Source organism: Crinia signifera, chromosome 1 (assembly GCF_055691185.1).
Source record: "Crinia signifera chromosome 1, ASM5569118v1, whole genome shotgun sequence".
NCBI lineage: Eukaryota > Metazoa > Chordata > Amphibia > Anura > Myobatrachidae > Crinia > Crinia signifera.
Genome location: NC_139217.1, coordinates 226629017 through 226648740, shown reverse-complemented (window position 1 = coordinate 226648740; position 19724 = coordinate 226629017). Strand labels below are relative to the sequence as shown.

General features: G+C 43.8%; 1 protein-coding gene across 1 annotated transcript in view; it reads left to right on the top strand.

Moving 5' to 3' along the window:
- Window positions 1-19724, top strand: part of MATK (megakaryocyte-associated tyrosine kinase) — a 139106-nt gene that overhangs the window by 100409 nt on the left and 18973 nt on the right. Inside the window, exon 9 of the mRNA XM_083179349.1 lies at window positions 17950-18034. Coding sequence (XP_083035475.1) covers window positions 17950-18034 — 85 coding nt within the window. The remainder of the gene's footprint in view (window positions 1-17949; window positions 18035-19724) is intronic.

The window sequence follows — 19724 nt, the reverse complement described above, 5'->3', positions numbered from 1 at the left end:
GAGACTGGCACTCGAAGGTCTTGTAAAAACGTGTATTCAAAACAAGTGGAAAGACAACCTTTCCCTGGGGCGCTGTGTATTAATCTGGCGGGGTCTTGGAAACAACTAGACTTGTGACTTGGAAACAACTAGCGTTATCCGCCGGGCAGCAGCGCGGGAAGTGCTTCTGATTTTGAAAACACTGGCCGCATGCTGATCGGCTGAATCTCAGCCAATCAGCATGCGGCCAGTGTTTTTACACCCAGCAGCACTTCCTGCGCCGCCGCCCAGCAGTTATTTCCAAGACACTGCAGGGACCCCGCCAGCTTAATACACAGCGCCGCAGTTACCCCTCTGACCGCGGCTTGCAGACAGCACCACAGGTAATCCCGCACCGCACGGATCCCCCTGCCAGCTCTAGTCTTAGTCTGCATTTCCGCTCACCTCCAACCGGGGGGGGGGGGTGAACTGCCGCCTCCAGTGGCCGGCACCCTAGGCAAATGCCTAAAGCTGCCTAGTGGTGGCGCCGGCCCTGGTGCTGCCTCAAACTTTGTACTCAACCTAAGTTTTGTATAACGCCCTGGAACTTCATACCTAGTTCCTACCTCCAACGGGACTCCTAAGTTTGGTTGTAATGCCCTGGTTCCTTGGGCCTATTGCACAGTGAAGTTACCCCTCAATGCTGGTCTTCTATGGGCATAAGGTTAGGGTTATAGGTTGTTTGTTCCCCAGTGGGGCCCTACCTACTCATTGATCTTCAGCTGGACCTGCAGCCATCACATTCATTGGCAAGCTCTTCTGATCACTTTTCACCTGAAATGCTGGCCTTCTGTGCTCTCTGTGATTATGTCAACTTCTGTCCCAGGCTTCACCTAACAATTCATTATACTGTAAATGGAAGAACTTTCCTGCTCTCAGAACATGTAATTCCTTTCGGTTCAGTCTCATATTTCCTATTCTGATCCGTTCAGTGAAATAGAGAACAAGCACAATTCTTTGAAGACTTACAGTAAGTGATGGGAGAAGATGAATATTTATGCATACTCCAACTCAAGGAAATGCTGGGCATAGACAAATATTAAACAGTTTTCTTTCAAATAAATAAAATATGATGGGTTGTCATATTTTATTTAGTCTAAAGTCTGATATAATGCAAGAAGATCACAATTATCTGTAGCTTTTGTGTTAGTAATTTAGGTTTAAAATAGGATCTAACCTTCAAAGATGCAGCAGAATATCAAATTTGATGCATATGTTGGTGTATCATCTGTTAAACTTGCTCTATTCTTTTTATTTTCAGATGTTCTAGAAGGACAGTATATGGGACGACCTGTGGCCATTAAGAACATCAAGTGTGATGTCACAGCAAATAACTTTTTGGCAGAAACCACCATAATGACGTGAGTGTACTAACTGAGAATCCATTGTTTGATGGAGACAGGCAGCGTCTGATTAGAGCAGGCATTCCCAACCACGGTCCTCAAGGCACACCAACAGTGCAGGTTTTAGTGATATCCAGGCTTCAGCACATATGGTTTAATCAGAATCACTCAGGTACTAATTAATTCACCTGTGCTCAAGCCTGGACATCACTAAAACCTGCACTTTGAGGACAGTGGTTGGGAATGCCTGGATTAGAGGATCCAGGTGCCCTATGCTAATACATGTGTAGCTCCCCTTATAATGCTACTAAACACATGTGTATGAACGCTCAGAAACTCACCATTCATACTGCCCATGTGCATGTAACAAAGGTTATGCAACTGACATGTATGATCAAATGCTTGCGGCCTGACAAGGAAGCTTTGGCTTTAGGCTGTCCAGCTGGCGCTGTAGCACAATGTAAAGAAATACTTTTATTTCTCATCTCTTAGACACACACAAGCAATCCCCATCTGCCTCTCTTGTCTCTCAGATTGAGAATCCAAAGAACAGCAGTTACCCTTAACAAATGTCACCAATGCTATTATGACAAAGTCAATAAAATGAAGGGGATGCGGTCATTTGGTCTACTGCATTATGGTAGAAAGTCATTAGGTCGAATCCATTAGGTTGACATGCTAAAAGGTCGACATGACTCTAGGTCGACATGGGAAAAGGTCGACATGATTCTAGTTCGAAAGGTCATTAGTTCGACAGGTCATTAGTTCGACAAGGTCATTAGTTCGACATTGTCTATGTCGACATTCACAAGGTCGACATGGAGTTTTTCACTGTTTTTTGAGCCAACATGTGCCGACAGGCGGTATTTCATGCCCTACCATCCACTAGGGCGTGGTGGGAGAATAAAATAGTGTGCCGAGCGTAGCGAGGCACCGTGCCCGACGCATAGCGAGCGCAGCGAGCGATGCGAGGGGATGCAGTGCACTTTAAACTGTGTCCATGTCGACTGTGTTGACATTCAGGTAAAAAACAGTGAAAAACCCCATGTCGACCTTGTGAATGTCGACATAGACAATGTCGAACTAATGACCTTGTCGAACTAATGACCTGTCGAACTAATGACCTTTCGACCTAGAATCATGTCGACCTTTTCCCATGTCGACCTAGAATCATGTCGACCTTTTAGCATGTCGACCTAATGGATTCGACCTAATGACTTTCTACCATAATGCAATAGACCAAATGATCCCAACCCACATAGGACCCCAAAACAATGGTATTGGAGCTTAACATTTTTTATAGTTCCCTTCTCTGTGTAATACTAGACCTTTATGTAGGAGCTTGCCTCACCTGTTTTTAATAAAAAATTTGAGTGTGGCATTTTTTGAATTGCCTCACCCTTGGTTAATATAGTAAAGATTCCAAAACACGAACTTATTTCTCTAATTACAACAATTTAAACAACTGTTTGGGTCCCATGCTTTCTCATCTCATCCACCTACATCAGTGGGATTTATTCCAATAAGAAAGACTACATATAACAGTAGAATAGATTAAGATCTGGACTGATCACCTCACACTTTTGAAATGCTGCACCTATAAAGCAACCTGTACTGCTGCCAAAACACACTTATAATCCATTCATACATAAAAATACTATAGTAACAGATAAGAGCCCATATATACCCAAATGTACAGTATAACAAATGAAAAACATGCATACAACACTAGGAAGGCTGTACAGAGCCGGACCTAGGCAAGATTTTGGCTGGTGCCCCCTAGCACCGCCACAAGTACCGCCTCTGACCCTGCTCCCCTTTCCCAGCACCATCAACCCTCATCATAGCAGTCATCATTTTGGTGCTCCTACCCGCAATATTTTAAATAGAAACAGTGCACACATGCAGTGCGCAGCCCAAACAGGGGTGTGTTCTTGCTGGGAAGGGGCATGGCCACACAATAGTACCCCAATTCAAATTATGCTACACAGTAGTGCCACTTTATTCACATTATATCATGCGATGGTGTCCCTTATTCACGTTACATCACACAGTAGTACCACTTTACCTTATGTACATTACTCCTCACGTTATTCACATTATACCCTTAGAAAAAAATCCTGAGAAAATATTGTATTTTAAGCACCTCCATGGCCACACTGCAACCCAGCACAAAGCAGTGTGTGCTGGGCAGAGGAGAAGAGCTGCAGCTGCTGCTTTCACTTAAGGGGAGGGGGCCCGGGGCCCCCACTGGGCCCTTCCATCAGACTTTGGCCTGGGTAATTTGTACCCCCTACCCCTTTCTCTCTGTACCCCTGATAATACCACACAGTAATGCCCCTTACACATGACACATTATTAATGTACTTATAACCATAATGCCCCTTACACATTATGCCAACCTTTATTAATGTCCTTCATACATATAATGACACACATAATGCCCCTTACACATATGTTGCACATTATTAATGCCCTTATACACATGACACACATAATGCCCATTACATATATGTTGCACATTATTAATACCCTTATACACATGACACACATAATGCCTGTCACACATATGTTGCACATTATTAATGCATTTATACATGACACACATAATGCCCATTACACATATGCCGAACATTGCACAAGCAACCCACCCGCAGACAGCACTCTCACAGCCGCTAACACTGTGACCTCTGCCTCTGCTTGGATACAGATGTTTCCTCATACATCTTGACTCAATAAGCCATGCAGCTCCTGGCCAGTTCTGCTAATGTTGGGTGCATTTTTTGCTGAAAATTCATCTTATTTGCATTGTTATGACCAGCACACACAAGGAGCTTCCAATGATTAAAATGATATGCGGCATGCCTATATTCTGTGTGTGACTGTGGCTGTAAAAAAAGGAAATTGCTCTACCAGAGAGCAGTAAGGGCGCCTGTAGTATGTGGTGCTTCTCCAAGCGGCTGCCGGGGTGCAGGGGAAGTCACTCCCTGCGGGTTTTTACAAGGGTTTGTAAACAAAGAGAAGTCGGGAAAGCAGCGCTGGGTTTACAGTGAAAAAAATTGACCAATTTGCAGTGAAAAATTATTTTATATAGCAAATAGAAATAAATATAAACAGTACATATAATCACATATAATATGACATAATAAAAAAATATATAAAAAAAAGGTATTTAAAATTCTCACTCTTAGATTGGATGGGTATCTGGAGGGACCAATGCCCAGTTGGATGTCAGTCCGAATGGAAAGTGCACTTAACCATTATTCGTTCTGCTGTATAGGGAAAAAGCTGGAATGAAGGTATTGTAGAAAGGAAGTCCACCGGTCCTCTCTATTGGTGCGGATAGGTGTTTGTACCGCTGGAGGAGTCGATGGAGAGATATCCGTGCTGTAACCCTCAGGAGTTCCTCTAAAGATTAGATGGAAGGCTTCTTATGGCTCGGTGCCCAATTTAAGTACCTCCTCTTGATGGTGAGATGTCACTTAGAGGTAGTGACAGAAGGTGGGCGTCTGATCTCCAGTCTGGACTTGAAATTTTTTTTTGGGGGGGGGGCAGGACTCTCTAACAGGTGGCTGGGATGGTTGTCTGCTCACCCGGAGGGATACACTGCCAATAACCCCAGTCGCTTGTAGTGGAGACGGCCAAGCTCTTGGTGCAGGGACACTGATCTCAGACAGGCGGCAATGGATGGCGTGGCTCACCTGGAGTTAAGTGTGCTGAGTGGAATCCTGGGGGGGGGGAAATCAAGATAAAAAGTTCCCAGTTTGGAGCAGCAGTGGACTGAAGGTAGTTGAAGGTCCAATCAATAAGAGTGAGGGGCTGCACCTGCATACGGAATGCCATGTTACAGTGATTTCCATGTATACACTATTTCATATGCAGATACAGCCTCATTCACACACAGAATATAGGCATGCTGCATATCATTCCAAATGCCCTAGGCAATTGCCTAGTTTGCCTATGCCTAAGGCCGGCTCTGAGGCTGTATACCTGATTCATTCCAAACTCCTCTTACACAGAAAAGCCATTCAAACGTGTTTCTTGTTAATTTGCATTTCATTCACTTAAAGCTGTTGGTTTTCTGTTGGTTTTCTAGCAAACTTCTAGATAGTATAATAGCGATGTATCATTCACCATAGGCCACAGTCACAGGTTAACCAAATTCTGGCTTTTCCCTTAATTTTTTTCTCTTATCATAAAACCCAAGACAGCGAGTATTTGAGGTAATACTATACTAACATTTCTTAAATAAGAGTTGGTTCTTCCAAAATCTAATTTTTTTTATTAAGGCACTGTATGTTAGACAATAAAATACAGCTTATAGGTATGGAGGTTGTACAGTGTCGTCATTTTCAGTGAAACAAAACTGATGTCAAAGATACATACATAGATATGATTTTGTGTTTAACCTTAACCCCTTCCCGACATTTGACGTACATTTACGTCATGGTCGGGAAGTACTTCCCGACACATGGCGTAAATGTACGTCATGGCTTGTAACTGTCACCGCGTCTATAGACGCGGTGACAGTTTCAACATGTCTGCTGTCCCTGACAGCAGACATGTCCCTGCATGCCCAGGGGGGGCTGCGATGCCGCCCCCCCGTCGGCGATCGCTGTGATTGGCTGTTCAGTGTGAACAGCCATTCACAGCGTTTTCTGTGTCACCGGCGAATAACGTTCGCCGGTGACACGCGATCGGAGGTGATTGGTGCTGTAAAGTACAGCACCAATCACCGCGGGGTGTAAGGGTGACACTGGTGTCACCCCACCTCACCCCGCCCGCCCCCAAAGGCCGTGATTGGTTCGTCGGACCGACGGACCAATCACAGCCAAGGAGGGGGATTTAAACTAACGGTGACTGCACTGCAGACACCATTCCGGTCTGGAATTGCGTGCAGTGCGGTCACCGTGCCTAGCTGCCGCAGTATACTGACCTGAACCGAGCAAAATACTTACCTGATCACTGCTTCATCACTGCTTGTAGTGTGCTGGATGCTTCCTGGATCCTGTTACTACTTGTGACTTCCTGTGTTGTGAACTTGTGCTGCTGCAGTGTAATAGCGTTAGATAGAGAGAGATAGATAGAGAGAGATAGAGAGAGATAGTGTCAGAGAGTGCTATATTTTGTGCTGCTGCAGTGTGATATAGTTATAGATAGAGAGATAGAGAGAGAGAGATAGAGAGAGATAGAGAGATAGTGACAGATTGTGCTATATATTTTTTATATAACTGACTGCTGCCCCCCCTTTTGTGCTGATCAGTATAAATTAACTGATCAGCAACTTTTTGGGGGCGCAGGTTTTTTTTTATATATATATATATACCTGTCAGTGCTGCTGCTGCAGTGTTATAGAGTGATAGATAGTGAGAGATAGAGAGATAGAGAGAGATAGTGACAGAGAGTGATAGAGACTGCTATATTTTGTGCACCCACAGCAACTTTTTGGGGGTGCAGGGGTTATTTTTCATATATATAACTGTCAGTGCTGCTGCTGCAGTGTCATAGAGTGATAGATAGTGAGAGATAGAGAGATAGAGAGAGATAGTGACAGAGAGTGATAGAGAGTGCTAAATTTTGTGTCTGCTGCCCCCGCCTTTTGTGCTGATCACTATATCTGAGGTGATCAGCAACTTTTTGGGGGTGCAGAGGTTTTTTTTTTTTATATATACCTGCCAGTTGCACTGTCAGTTGCACCAAAGGTTGTGCACCTGCTGCCCCTCACTGGTAATCAGTGTCGCATCACTGATCACCTTTTTTTTTTTTTGAGGCTGCTGTGGGGTCTTTTTTTAATTTTTTGTTTACACACACTGTGATTTTGTGGGTGTCCTGTGGCCACTGTGCGCTGATCAGTGACGTACATCACTGATCAGCTTTTTCGGCACAGGGTTGATCCTTTTTTTTTTTTTTTTATCAAATTCCTGTTGCCTTTGAGCGCTGTTCAGTGACGGACGTTACTGACCAACATCTGTGCTCAATTTTTGGCGCAGGACCTTTTTTTTTTTTTTTTAACCCCTTCAATTTTTTTTTTTTAACCCCTTCAATTTTTTTTTTTTTTTAACCCCTTCAATTTTTTTTTTTTGTATAAAGTATTTTTTTTTTTTCTGCACTACATACACACTACACACTACATACCCCCCGGGTTGAAATAAAGTTTGTACCCCCCCCTACACTATACACGTGTTGAAACATTTCACTACCAGTAACGCAAAAATAAAAATGGCATCCCAAATGTCATCCCAAATGTCATCCCAGTCATCCAGAAGAATGTATTCAGCGGAGGAGGCATATGCCATGCTTGCCTCTGACTCTGACACAGCCAGTGATGCAAGCGGGGAATTTGAAGGCTTCGTCTTAAGCTCCTTTTCCTCCTCTAGTGATGAGGGACCCCCTCAAAGACGCCCCCGTAGAGCAGCTGAGACCCCCCCCCCAATAATTGATCTCGTATGGACCCCACCACCAGACAATTTTGAGCCCCAGGTTCCTGAGTTTTTGGCCATGCCAGGAATCCAATTTGATTCCACAGGTCTCAGAGAAATTGACTTTTTCAAATTATTTTTCTCTGATGATTTTATAAATTTAATGGTGGACCAAAGTAATGTATATGCCCAGCAGTTTATTGCTCAAAACCCAACGTCATCATTTGCTAGGTGGACCCCTGTAGATGCAGTAGAGATGATGACGTTTTGGGGTCTGGTGTTTCATATGGGCATAGTAAAAAAGCCAGAAATTAGGCAATATTGGAGTACAGATGTTCTGTACAGCACCCCATTTTACCGTATGGCCATGCCCCGGGCTCGATTTGAGACGATCCTTAAATTTTTGCATTACAACGATAATGCACAGTGCCCACCCAGAGATGATCCCACCTTTGACCGGCTATTCAAAGTCAGGCCGGTCATTGATCATTTCAGTGCCAAATTTGAAGAGATGTACATCCCAGATAAATTCATTTGCATAGACGAGTCCCTTATACATTTTAAAGGAAGGGTTAAATTCCGCCAGTACCTTCCCAGTAAGAGGGCAAGGTATGGCATAAAAATGTATAAGCTGTGTGAAAGCACCTCAGGGTACACCCACAGGTTTAGGGTATATGAAGGGAAGGATTCAAGAATTGAACCGCCAGAATGCCCCTCCTCCCTCGTAGGTGTTAGTGGAAAAATTGTCTGGGATTTAGTGCACCCCTTCCTGGATAAAGGTTATCACCTCTATGTGGATAACTTTTACACCAGCATCCCCCTGTTTAAGGCCCTTGGTTCAAGAGGTACAGCAGCTTGCGGTACTGTGCGCAAGAACCAAAGAGGCCTCCCAAAAACGCACATTGCCCAAGTAATGAGAAGGGGTGAAAGCAGGGGAATATGCACCGAAAATATGTTGTTGGTCAAATATAAGGACAAGAGGGATGTCCTTATACTGACAACAATTCACGGAGACAGTACCACCTCCGTCCCTGTACGAGGTACCAGTACCCACACCTCAAAACCTAATTGTACCCTGGATTACAATAGGTACATGGGCGGAGTGGATCTTTCAGATCAGGTACTGAAGCCGTACAGTGCCCTGCGGAAAACAAAAATCTGGTACAAGAAGCTGGCCGTGTATATCATCCAGATGGCACTGTATAACGCATACGTGCTATTCCGTTCTACCGGCCAGAGGGGGACATTTATGCACTTTCAAGAGGAAGTCATAAAGGGCCTAGTATTTGGGAACCAGCAGGCAGAGGGCCCCAGTACTTCTAGTACTGGCCCCCGTATTGTACCAGGGCAGCATTTTCCTGATGAAATCCCCTCCACTGGAAAAAAGGGCAGGACACAAAAAAGGTGCAAAGTTTGCTATAAAAAGGGAATAAGAAAGCAAACTATTTTCCAGTGTGACACTTGCCCCGACAAACCCGGCCTATGTATAAAGGAGTGTTTTAAAATATACCACACATCTATGGATTTTTAGGTTCATCATTTCACCGTGCTTCGGGGGTCTTGCTAATGCCACATAGCACCCACCATTCATTCCACCAGAATCTGAGCCGCAAAATCCAAAAATCACTCCTTCCCTTCTGAGTCCTGCCATGCACCCAACTGGTATTTTTTGGTCACATGTGAGGCATTGCCGTACTCGGGAGAAATTGGGGCACAGATTTTGGGGTGCTTTTTCTCCTTCATACCTTCTGAAAATGAAAAATTTTGAGCCAGAACTGCATTTTTGTGTAAAAAAATGTAATTTTTCATTTTCACTGCCCAGTTGTATCAAAATTGGTGAAACCCCTGGGGGTTTGAAATGTACACTATACCCCTAGATGAATTCCCTGAGGGGTGTAGTTTGCAAAATGGGGTCACTTGTGGGGGGGGTTCCACTGTATTGGTGCTTTGGGGGTCCTGCTAATGCGACATAGCACCCACCAACATTCCACCAGAATTTGTGCTGCAAAATCCAAATATCACTCCTTCCCTTCTGAGTCCTGCCACTTTTTGGTCACACATGAGGCATTGCCGTACTCGGGAGAAATTGGGGCACAGATTTTGGGGTGCTTTTTCTCCTTCATACCTTCTGAAAATGAAAAATTTTGAGCCAGAACTGCATTTTTGTGTAAAAAAATGTAATTTTTCATTTTCACTGCCCAGTTGTATCAAAATTGGTGAAACCCCTGGGGGTTTGAAATGTACACTATACCCCTAGATGAATTCCCTGAGGGGTGTAGTTTGCAAAATGGGGTCACTTGTGGGGGGGTTCCACTGTATTGGTGCTTTGGGGGTCTTGCTAATGCGACATAGCACCCACCAACATTCCACCAGAATTTGTGCTGCAAAATCCAAATATCACTCCTTCCCTTCTGAGTCCTGACACTTTTTGGTCACACATGAGGCATTGCCGTACTCGGGAGAAATTGGGGCACAGATTTTGGGGTGCTTTTTCTCCTTCATACCTTCTGAAAATGAAAAATTTTGAGCCAGAACTGCATTTTTGTGTAAAAAAATGTAATTTTTTCATTTTCACTGCCCAGTTGTATCAAAATTGGTGAAACCCCTGGGGGTTTGAAATGTACACTATACCCCTAGATGAATTCCCTGAGGGGTGTAGTTTGCAAAATGGGGTCACTTGTGGGGGGGTTCCACTGTATTGGTGCTTTGGGGGTCTTGCTAATGCGACATAGCACCCACCAACATTCCACCACCAAAAATCACTCCTTCCCTTCTGAGTCCTGCCATGCACCCAACTGGTATTTTTTGGTCACATATGAGGCATTGCCATACTCGGGAGAAATTGGGGCACAGATTTTGGGGTGCTTTTTCTCCTTCATACCTTATGAAAATGAAAAATTTTGAGCCAGAACTGCATTTTTGTGTAAAAAAATGTAATTTTTCATTTTCACTGCCCAGTTGTATCAAAATTGGTGAAACCCCTGGGGGTTTGAAATGTACACTATACCCCTAGATGAATTCCCTGAGGGGTGTAGTTTGCAAAATGGGGTCACTTGTGGGGGGGTTCCACTGTATTGGTGCTTGGGGGGTCTTGCTAATGCAACATAGCACCCACCAACATTCCACCAGAATCTGAGCTGCAAAATCCAAAAATCACTCCTTCCTTTCTGAGTCCTGCCATGCACCCAAATGGTATTTTTTGGTCACATGTGAGGCATTGCCGTACTCGGGAGAAATTGGGGCACAGATTTTGGGGTGCTTTGTCTCCTTCATTCCTTGTGAAAATGAAAAATTTTGAGCCAGAACTGCATTTTTGTGTAAAAAATTTAATTTTGCATTTGCACAGCCCAGTTGTATCAAAATTGGTGAAACCCCTGGGGGTTTGAAATGTACACTATACCCCTAGATGAATTCCCTGAGGGGTGTAGTTTGCAAAATGGGGTCACTTGTGGGGGGGTTCCACTGTATTGGTGCTTGGGGGGTCTTGCTAATGCGACATAGCACCCACCAAAATTCCACCAGAATCTGAGCTGCAAAATCCAAAAATCACTCCTTCCCTTCTGAGTCCTGCCATGCGCCCAAATGGTATTTTTTGGTCACATGTGAGGCATTGCCGTACTCGGGAGAAATTGGGGCACAGATTTTGGGGTGCTTTTTCTCCTTCATACCTTCTGAAAATGAAAAATTTTGAGCCAGAACTGCATTTTTGTGTAAAAAAATGTAATTTTTCATTTTCACTGCCCAGTTGTATCAAAATTGGTGAAACCCCTGGGGGTTTGAAATGTACACTATACCCCTAGATGAATTCCCTGAGGGGTGTAGTTTGCAAAATGGGGTCACTTGTGGGGGGTTTCCACTGTATTGGTGCTTTGGGGGTCTTGCTAATGCGACATAGCACCCACCAACATTCCACCACCAAAAATCACTCCTTCCCTTCTGAGTCCTGCCATGCACCCAACTGGTATTTTTTGGTCACATATGAGGCATTGCCATACTCGGGAGAAATTGGGGCACAGATTTTGGGGTGCTTTTTCTCCTTCATACCTTATGAAAATGAAAAATTTTGAGCCAGAACTGCATTTTTGTGTAAAAAAATGTAATTTTTCATTTTCACTGCCCAGTTGTATCAAAATTGGTGAAACCCCTGGGGGTTTGAAATGTACACTATACCCCTAGATGAATTCCCTGAGGGGTGTAGTTTGCAAAATGGGGTCACTTGTGGGGGGGTTCCACTGTATTGGTGCTTGGGGGGTCTTGCTAATGCAACATAGCACCCACCAACATTCCACCAGAATCTGAGCTGCAAAATCCAAAAATCACTCCTTCCTTTCTGAGTCCTGCCATGCACCCAAATGGTATTTTTTGGTCACATGTGAGGCATTGCCGTACTCGGGAGAAATTGGGGCACAGATTTTGGGGTGCTTTGTCTCCTTCATTCCTTGTGAAAATGAAAAATATTGAGCCAGAACTGCATTTTTGTGTAAAAAATGTAATTTTGCATTTGCACAGCCCAGTTGTATCAAAATTGGTGAAACCCCTGGGGGTTTGAAATGTACACTATACCCCTAGATGAATTCCCTGAGGGGTGTAGTTTGCAAAATGGGGTCACTTGTGGGGGGTTCCACTGTATTGGTGCTTGGGGGGTCTTGCTAATGCGACATAGCACCCACCAAAATTCCACCAGAATCTGAGCTGCAAAATCCAAAAATCACTCCTTCCCTTCTGAGTCCTGTCATGCACCCAAATGGTATTTTTTGGTAACATGTGAGGCATTGCCGTACTCGGGAGAAATTGGGGCACAGATTTTGGGGTGCTTTTTCTCCTTCATACCTTCTGAAAATGAAAAATTTTGAGCCAGAACTGCATTTTTGTGTAAAAAAATGTAATTTTTCATTTTCACTGCCCAGTTGTATCAAAATTGGTGAAACCCCTGGGGGTTTGAAATGTACACTATACCCATAGATGAATTCCCTGAGGGGTGTAGTTTGCAAAATGGGGTCACTTGTGGGGGGGTTCCACTGTATTGGTGCTTTGGGGGTCTTGCTAATGCGACATAGCACCCACCAACATTCCACCACCAAAAATCACTCCTTCCCTTCTGAGTCCTGCCATGCACCCAACTGGTATTTTTTGGTCACATATGAGGCATTGCCATACTCGGGAGAAATTGGGGCACAGATTTTGGGGGGCTTTTTCTCCTTCATACCTTCTGAAAATGAAAAATTTTGAGCCAGAACTGCATTTCTGTGTAAAAAAATGTAATTTTTCATTTTCACTGCCCAGTTGTATCAAAATTGGTGAAACCCCTGGGGGTTTGAAATGTACACTATACCCCTAGATGAATTCCCTGAGGGGTGTAGTTTGCAAAATGGGGTCACTTGTGGGGGGGTTCCACTGTATTGGTGCTTGGGGGGTCTTGCTAATGCAACATAGCACCCACCAACATTCCACCAGAATCTGAGCTGCAAAATCCAAAAATCACTCCTTCCTTTCTGAGTCCTGCCATGCACCCAAATGGTATTTTTTGGTCACATGTGAGGCATTGCCGTACTCGGGAGAAATTGGGGCACAGATTTTGGGGTGCTTTTTCTCCTTCATACCTTCTGAAAATGAAAAATTTTGAGCCAGAACTGCATTTTTGTGTAAAAAATTAAATTTTTAATTTTCACTGCCCAGTTGTACCACAATTGGTGAAACCCCTGGGGGTTTGAAATGTACACTATACCCCTAGATGAATTCCCTGAGGGGTGTAGTTTGCAAAATGGGGTCACTTGTTGGGGGGTTCCTAAATTTTAGCATCTTATGGTGCCTAGAAACCTACATGGTGCCTAAAAAATAATCTCATAAAAAGGAGGCTCCAAAATCAAGTAGGTGCTCCTTCTATTATGAAGCCTGTGGTTTGGTCAACGTGCACACTAGGGCCACATATAGGATATTTATGAAAACAAAAGAATTGGGGGAATCAATTTTTCGTCACATTTCTCTAGTAAAATGTACTGTGTTCCTTAAAAAAATGTATTAAAATTGCAAATCTGCAAAAAAAATGAAATTTTGAAATTTCACCTACACTTTGTTTTAATTCCTGTGAAACACCTAAAGGGTTAACAAACTTCCAAAATGCTGTTTTGAATACTGTGAGGGGTGCAGTTTTTGAAATGGTATCATTTATGGGGGTGTCTCACATACAAGTCCCTCAAAGTCACATCAGAACTGAACTGGTCCCTAAAAAAATCAGTGTTTGAAATTTTCTTGAAAATTTGAGAATTTGCTATTCATATTGTAAGCCTCCTAGTGTCCAAAAAAACTAAAAGGAAGTTGAAATAATGATGGAAACATAAAGTAGACATATGGTCTATGTTAGTTCTTAACTATTTTGAGTGGTATGATTATTTGTCTCACAAGCAGAAAATTTAACATTTTGCAAATTGCTAAATTTTCCATTTTTTACGACATTTTGGTATTTTTCACAAAAAAACACAGACTGTATCGACCCAAATTTACCACTAATTTGAAGTACAATGTGTCACGAAAAAACAATCTCAAAATCACTGGGATAAGTAAAAGCAAAAAAAAGTTATCCCCACTTAAGTGATACATGTCAGATTTGAAAAAAAGGGCTCTGTCAGGAACGCAAAAACTGGCTCTGTCAGGAAGGGGTTAATATTGTGGTATATCATCCATAAGTTTAACAATAAAGAATTAAGTATTCAAGATAATGAACGATATAAAATATGAGTGAAGATTAAGATAGGATCCATTGTTGTACAATAACAACCTGTGTCCATGGTAGAAACATATTAAACGAGATATTATAATAAAATATTTCACAAAAATAAAGACAAATATGTTAATAAATAATTGAAATTAAAGTGTGACTCTCTTTCATCTCATGACTCAATATTTAAATAGTGAAATTATGACGTTATCTCATCAAATGTGATGGGAGGGTCATTAGCCACTAGGCGTTGTAGATACCAAGATGTGTTCAGTAAGCTTTGGTGAATTTGTTGTCTCCTATCCACCGACAACCGACAATGTGGCAATATAGCTTTCCCATACTGTAAAGAATTTATTAATTTTGTGTTCCTTGTCCAGACTTACTTCAATCCAGTCCATCCTGAACACGTGAAATAATTTGCATTTGAATAAAGAAAATGTTGGAGGTGAACGAGAAATCCATTCACGAAGAATAGTTTTTCGGGCCGCTGCGCTAATTGCCAGTAGGAGATGCCTGCCTCCCTTAGATATTCTCATGGAGGTTGAGACAATACCAACAATAGCCCAGTCTGGTGTGAATGGGATATAGTTAACTAATGATGATTCCGCCTATTGTTTGACTTGTAGCCAGAATGTCCGGACTATCGCGCAGGACGAAAAACTGTGGTACAAATCCGCATAAGGTTGACTATGGAACAAACAAAAATTTTGACTTCAGCAAATCCTTACCAACTTGTTTTGATTTTTCAAAATCCTGTCTTATCCCCCAGGTATGTTCAGCAATTCACTCATTGGTCATAGGGCCAGGGCCGGTGCAAGGCATCTAGGCGCCCTAGGCAAACCTACAGGATACCGCCGCCCCCCCCTCCCCCATAGAGGGAGGAAGCACCACCTTGTAAGAAAATTACTTCCAGTGACACCACCACCCCCCCCCCCCATAGAGGGGGGAAGCACCACCTTGTAAAAAAATATCTGCCACCATCCAGAGGATGACCCCTCCCCCCATAGACGGAGGAAGCGCTACCTTGTAAAAAAAATTACTGCCACCATACAGATGACTGGCAGCTCGGACTGTGTCAGTAAGTAGCTGGGTGGGAGGGGGCGCGCGGCGGCTCCTCCACCCGCCCAAGATTTAGAATAAAGCATTGCTTACTGTGCCGGACGGTGTTGAGTCAAGCGCATCGGGTGGGGGCAGTGGATTGACGCTTCCCGGCGGGGGCAGGGGCTTCCGCCGCCCTCCGCCGAAGTTTCCCTCTGGCTGCTGTAGGCCTGATGACCAGGCGCCTGACTGACTACTGTCTGTCAGCGGCTGTCAGCGCAGCAGGGTACACGGGCGGGCTTTGGCGGGGGGAGAAATAATTACTCACATAATACAGTAGCTGCACTTGTTGCTGTAGAGTCTGCAGTGCAGGCAGCTTCTTCTAGTTGTTCCTCTCCTCTGCGGTAGCGTGCGTAGTAGCTTCCTGCTGCTGCTGGCCAGCTCACTACAGCCCTCCAGTGGCCGGCGCCCTAGGCAAATGCCTAACCTTGCCTAGTGGTGGCGCCGGACCTGCATAGGGCGGAATCAGATATTTAAACTGTCTCATTCAGAATGGTGACTTTACTTCAATTTTAAAACCCTCATTTAAGCTGCCCATACCTTCAAGGAATTTGTATCAATTCCTTCTGCATAGACCAGTGATTCCCAAACTTTTTGAATCATGGAATCCTAGAGTATCAGAATTCTTTTCATGGTATTGCTAGGTCAAAAGTACATTAAGTAAATTATACTTATATGTCATCTTTAGGTTTGCTTGTGTTTGTGCACATATCTTATTATTGGCAGTCACCATTGCTAATTTTAGAGAAGATTTTCCCCTTAAGGGGTATTATAGGTGCCGAAGTGGGTTCCTAATTTAAGCAGCTGTGAGAAAGTTGGGCAAGTGACTCCCACAATAAGCAGAAAACTACAACAGTAATTTCACAGTGCTAGTTTGAGGAAGAGTTGATAATAATGATATCTAAGGGCTGAAATAGCATTTATTAAAAAAAACACACAACAAAACTGTAAACAAAATAAATATAATCGTAATAGTAAAAATAGTGTTAAAATGTGGTCTGTCTTTCATGCCTTATATTCATTAAGCAGTGAAAAGTCCTGTTACTATATTGACCTCGTCTTGAGACACAGTGTTTTTGAATAATGTTCAGTCCAGATATCAACATTTCGACACTCACTATGAAAGGATCCCACATGGTGTTAAACTCGCACTGAGTAGGCGGATGTCCCTGGAGTGGAGGATGTTTGCTGGTAGATTGGTAGCTTGCACTGTAAACTCCTGAGGCCTGGTCCAGGTAAATGTGAGCACTGCTGGAAGGTTATTGTGTTGGAGAATGGTGAAAGGTTGTCAATCTTTGAGAAGAGAAACTGCTGTATGGGGCGCAATTGACGCATTGCGCTGGGATACCCAGCTTTTTCAAAGGTCCAACCATCGCTAGTTTTGCCTATTACATTGACCATGAATAATTTGAATTGGTCCTCTACCTCCAAACCAAGGCACACCTGTAAATGTTTCTAGGCAACACAGGGTGTCATAGCACACAGTATAGGGGCTACTGACATTAGCTGGGCTGCTGTTCGCAAGGTAAATGAAAGCTAGCAGACATTTTTGGGTAGCACGCCTGCGTTTTCTGGGAGTGCCCTGGAAAATGCATGCATTGCACGGCCATTGGGAGGGAGGGCCGCTGACAACAGCATCAGCCTTCTTCTCCACATGGCCATCGCAGCGCTGAGTAAGTCTAGACTTACTCGGCGCTACAAACATGGGGTAAACCATTGGATGGTGAGTTATTACGAAAAGTTTCTGCTACCAGTTGTCAGATAGCCACTAGCTCTTCCTTTGTTACCTTCAACTGTATATTGAATTTTTTATACATAACCAGTATTTCATTTAAGTTAGGATGAGATTCTTCTCCTAGGTTTGTATGAACCATTTAGGTTTATCTAGGTCTATCTACATCTTTGTCTGTCTGACTGTCCTTTTCATCGTCTTCTCATGGTCTACTACACAATTCCAAATTTTAGCTTCTTCTTTCCCTTGTTCTCTTCCTTTAGCAATAAAACTGGTCACTTTATTTGAATCTATATTTTTATTGCTATAGACTGTGCTACGTTCCTGCTTATTGTGTTTTCTTATATGTGTAAATATATTTATTCTTTGTCAGTTTTCAATAAACTTTATATTTAAAAAAAAATTACCATTCACCCATATATGCTAATATACCCATGTGTTGATCACATTAGGGATCACTTCACTCCTTCTCTATAGGGGTCCTGCTGGAAATACTCTGCACGCACGTGATCTACTGATCTACTGACCACTAATGTGTAGTCGCCATTGATGGGGAGGATTGTACAGGCTACAGACGTTTTGCCATCTCAAGAGCTTAACTTAAAACCATTGTCATTTCAGAAAACTCCATCATAAGAATCTGGTGAACCTGCTGGGAGTTGTCCTACACAATGGCCTTTATCTTGTAATGGAACTATTGAGTAAGGTAAGGTAGATGGAGACATTGGGGTCTGATCCTGAGTTGGACCTTTGTCAATCTTAAATACTAAACAATGATTACTTCTCATCCCAGGCAATTTTCATTCTGGTATATTTTGTGCTAAATGGTAATTCCATGGTGGGAACTGAGTGTCAAAACTGTGGTTGAATGCTCAAGACCTGTGTCATGGGAGTTTCGTGGATATGTAGTGTGGCAGAGTCAGCATTCCCCCACATGAAAGTAATGTGGAAGATCCAGACCAGGTTTTGTTAGCAGTAGCAGAATCCCAGGTGTAATCAGCAGCACCTGGGTTGTCCTGATTTAAGGCTTCCCATGGCAGCGTCTCCTTTCTCTCGATGGTGGACAATCTACCCGAGTGATAGGTCAGGGGTGTGGGTTAGACTAGGGACAATTGGAGCCTTTTAGGAGTCTGCTATGCCCGTATGCTACTGTCTGTGATACCAGCTGTATATGAATGTCACCTGCTATGCTGGACCTGCTGATGAGAATAAACTACCAAGTCATCATCATCTGAGACCCTGTGTTTGTGATGTTTGTCATGGCAGCTACATTTCCACATTATTCTGTGCTATTCTGTTATGTTCATATGGAGAATGCAAGCCTCTTTCTGACAGATCACTTGGACTCAGCGTTGGACTTGTGCTGCAATATGTTTGAATTGTGCCATCTGTGGACCTTAAATAGGGGAGACATAGGGTAGGGGGTGAATACAGAGTTTACAGCCCTCACTGCGATAGCTTCTACAGCCCTGCCAAGCCTTACAGGAGAATTAATGGACTGGCAGCTGAAGGACACGATGTTAGCACACAATGACTGCATTGCAGGACGTGATTCCCCAAGCAGGGCGGAATAAATAATGGAATGTATCTACAGGCCCTCCATTGAAAATAGGCTATTACAGTGACCAGGAATAATATGAATTGGTCCTCTACCTCCAAACCGAGGCACACCTGTAAGTGTTTCTAGGCAACACAGGGTGTCACAGCACACAGTTTATGGGCTACTGACTCAGACACCATCATTCTGGGCCTGATTCAGGCCCACTCGCTGGGCTGCTGTTAGCAAGGTGTCAGAAACCGTGGTGCGTGTTCGCATCTGCACACGCGTCCGCATCTGCGCACGCATCCGCATTCCTTACCTGCTCGCTGGTGTGTCTTTATCCCAAGGTACTCTCCATGGCAGGATCTGAGTGGCATTACCCTGAACTCTTGCCAGCTTCCCACGCTGGTTCCGGGTCGGGCCCAAGGGCGCCGCCATGACACCTGCAATCACATGTATCTGTTGTCCAATGCTTTTCCTGTGACGTTGATGCTCTGACCTGTGCACTGACCCATGTGACCAAAGGTATGCACATATACTTCCTGGACTTAATTGCTGCTGCGGCTTGCAGCAAATCACAGGCCAGCAGGGGGGAATATAGCTGAGGCCTTTGGCCCATTACCCCTGCCTTGAACAACTTGTCTGATCCCTGTTTGTATCCAGTCCTCAGCATTCCAAGGCTCCAGGATCATGTTGAGACCCTGTGGTTACCCTGTGCAAAACCCTGTGCAATCTGCTGCTGTCATCTGCTGCTTATAATCAAGCTTCCTGGCTCTCCTCACCTGCCAGGTTACCTTCCTCGCTGTCTACCATCACCAGATCCCAAGGGAAGAGGATAGAGCACTCCAGCATCTTC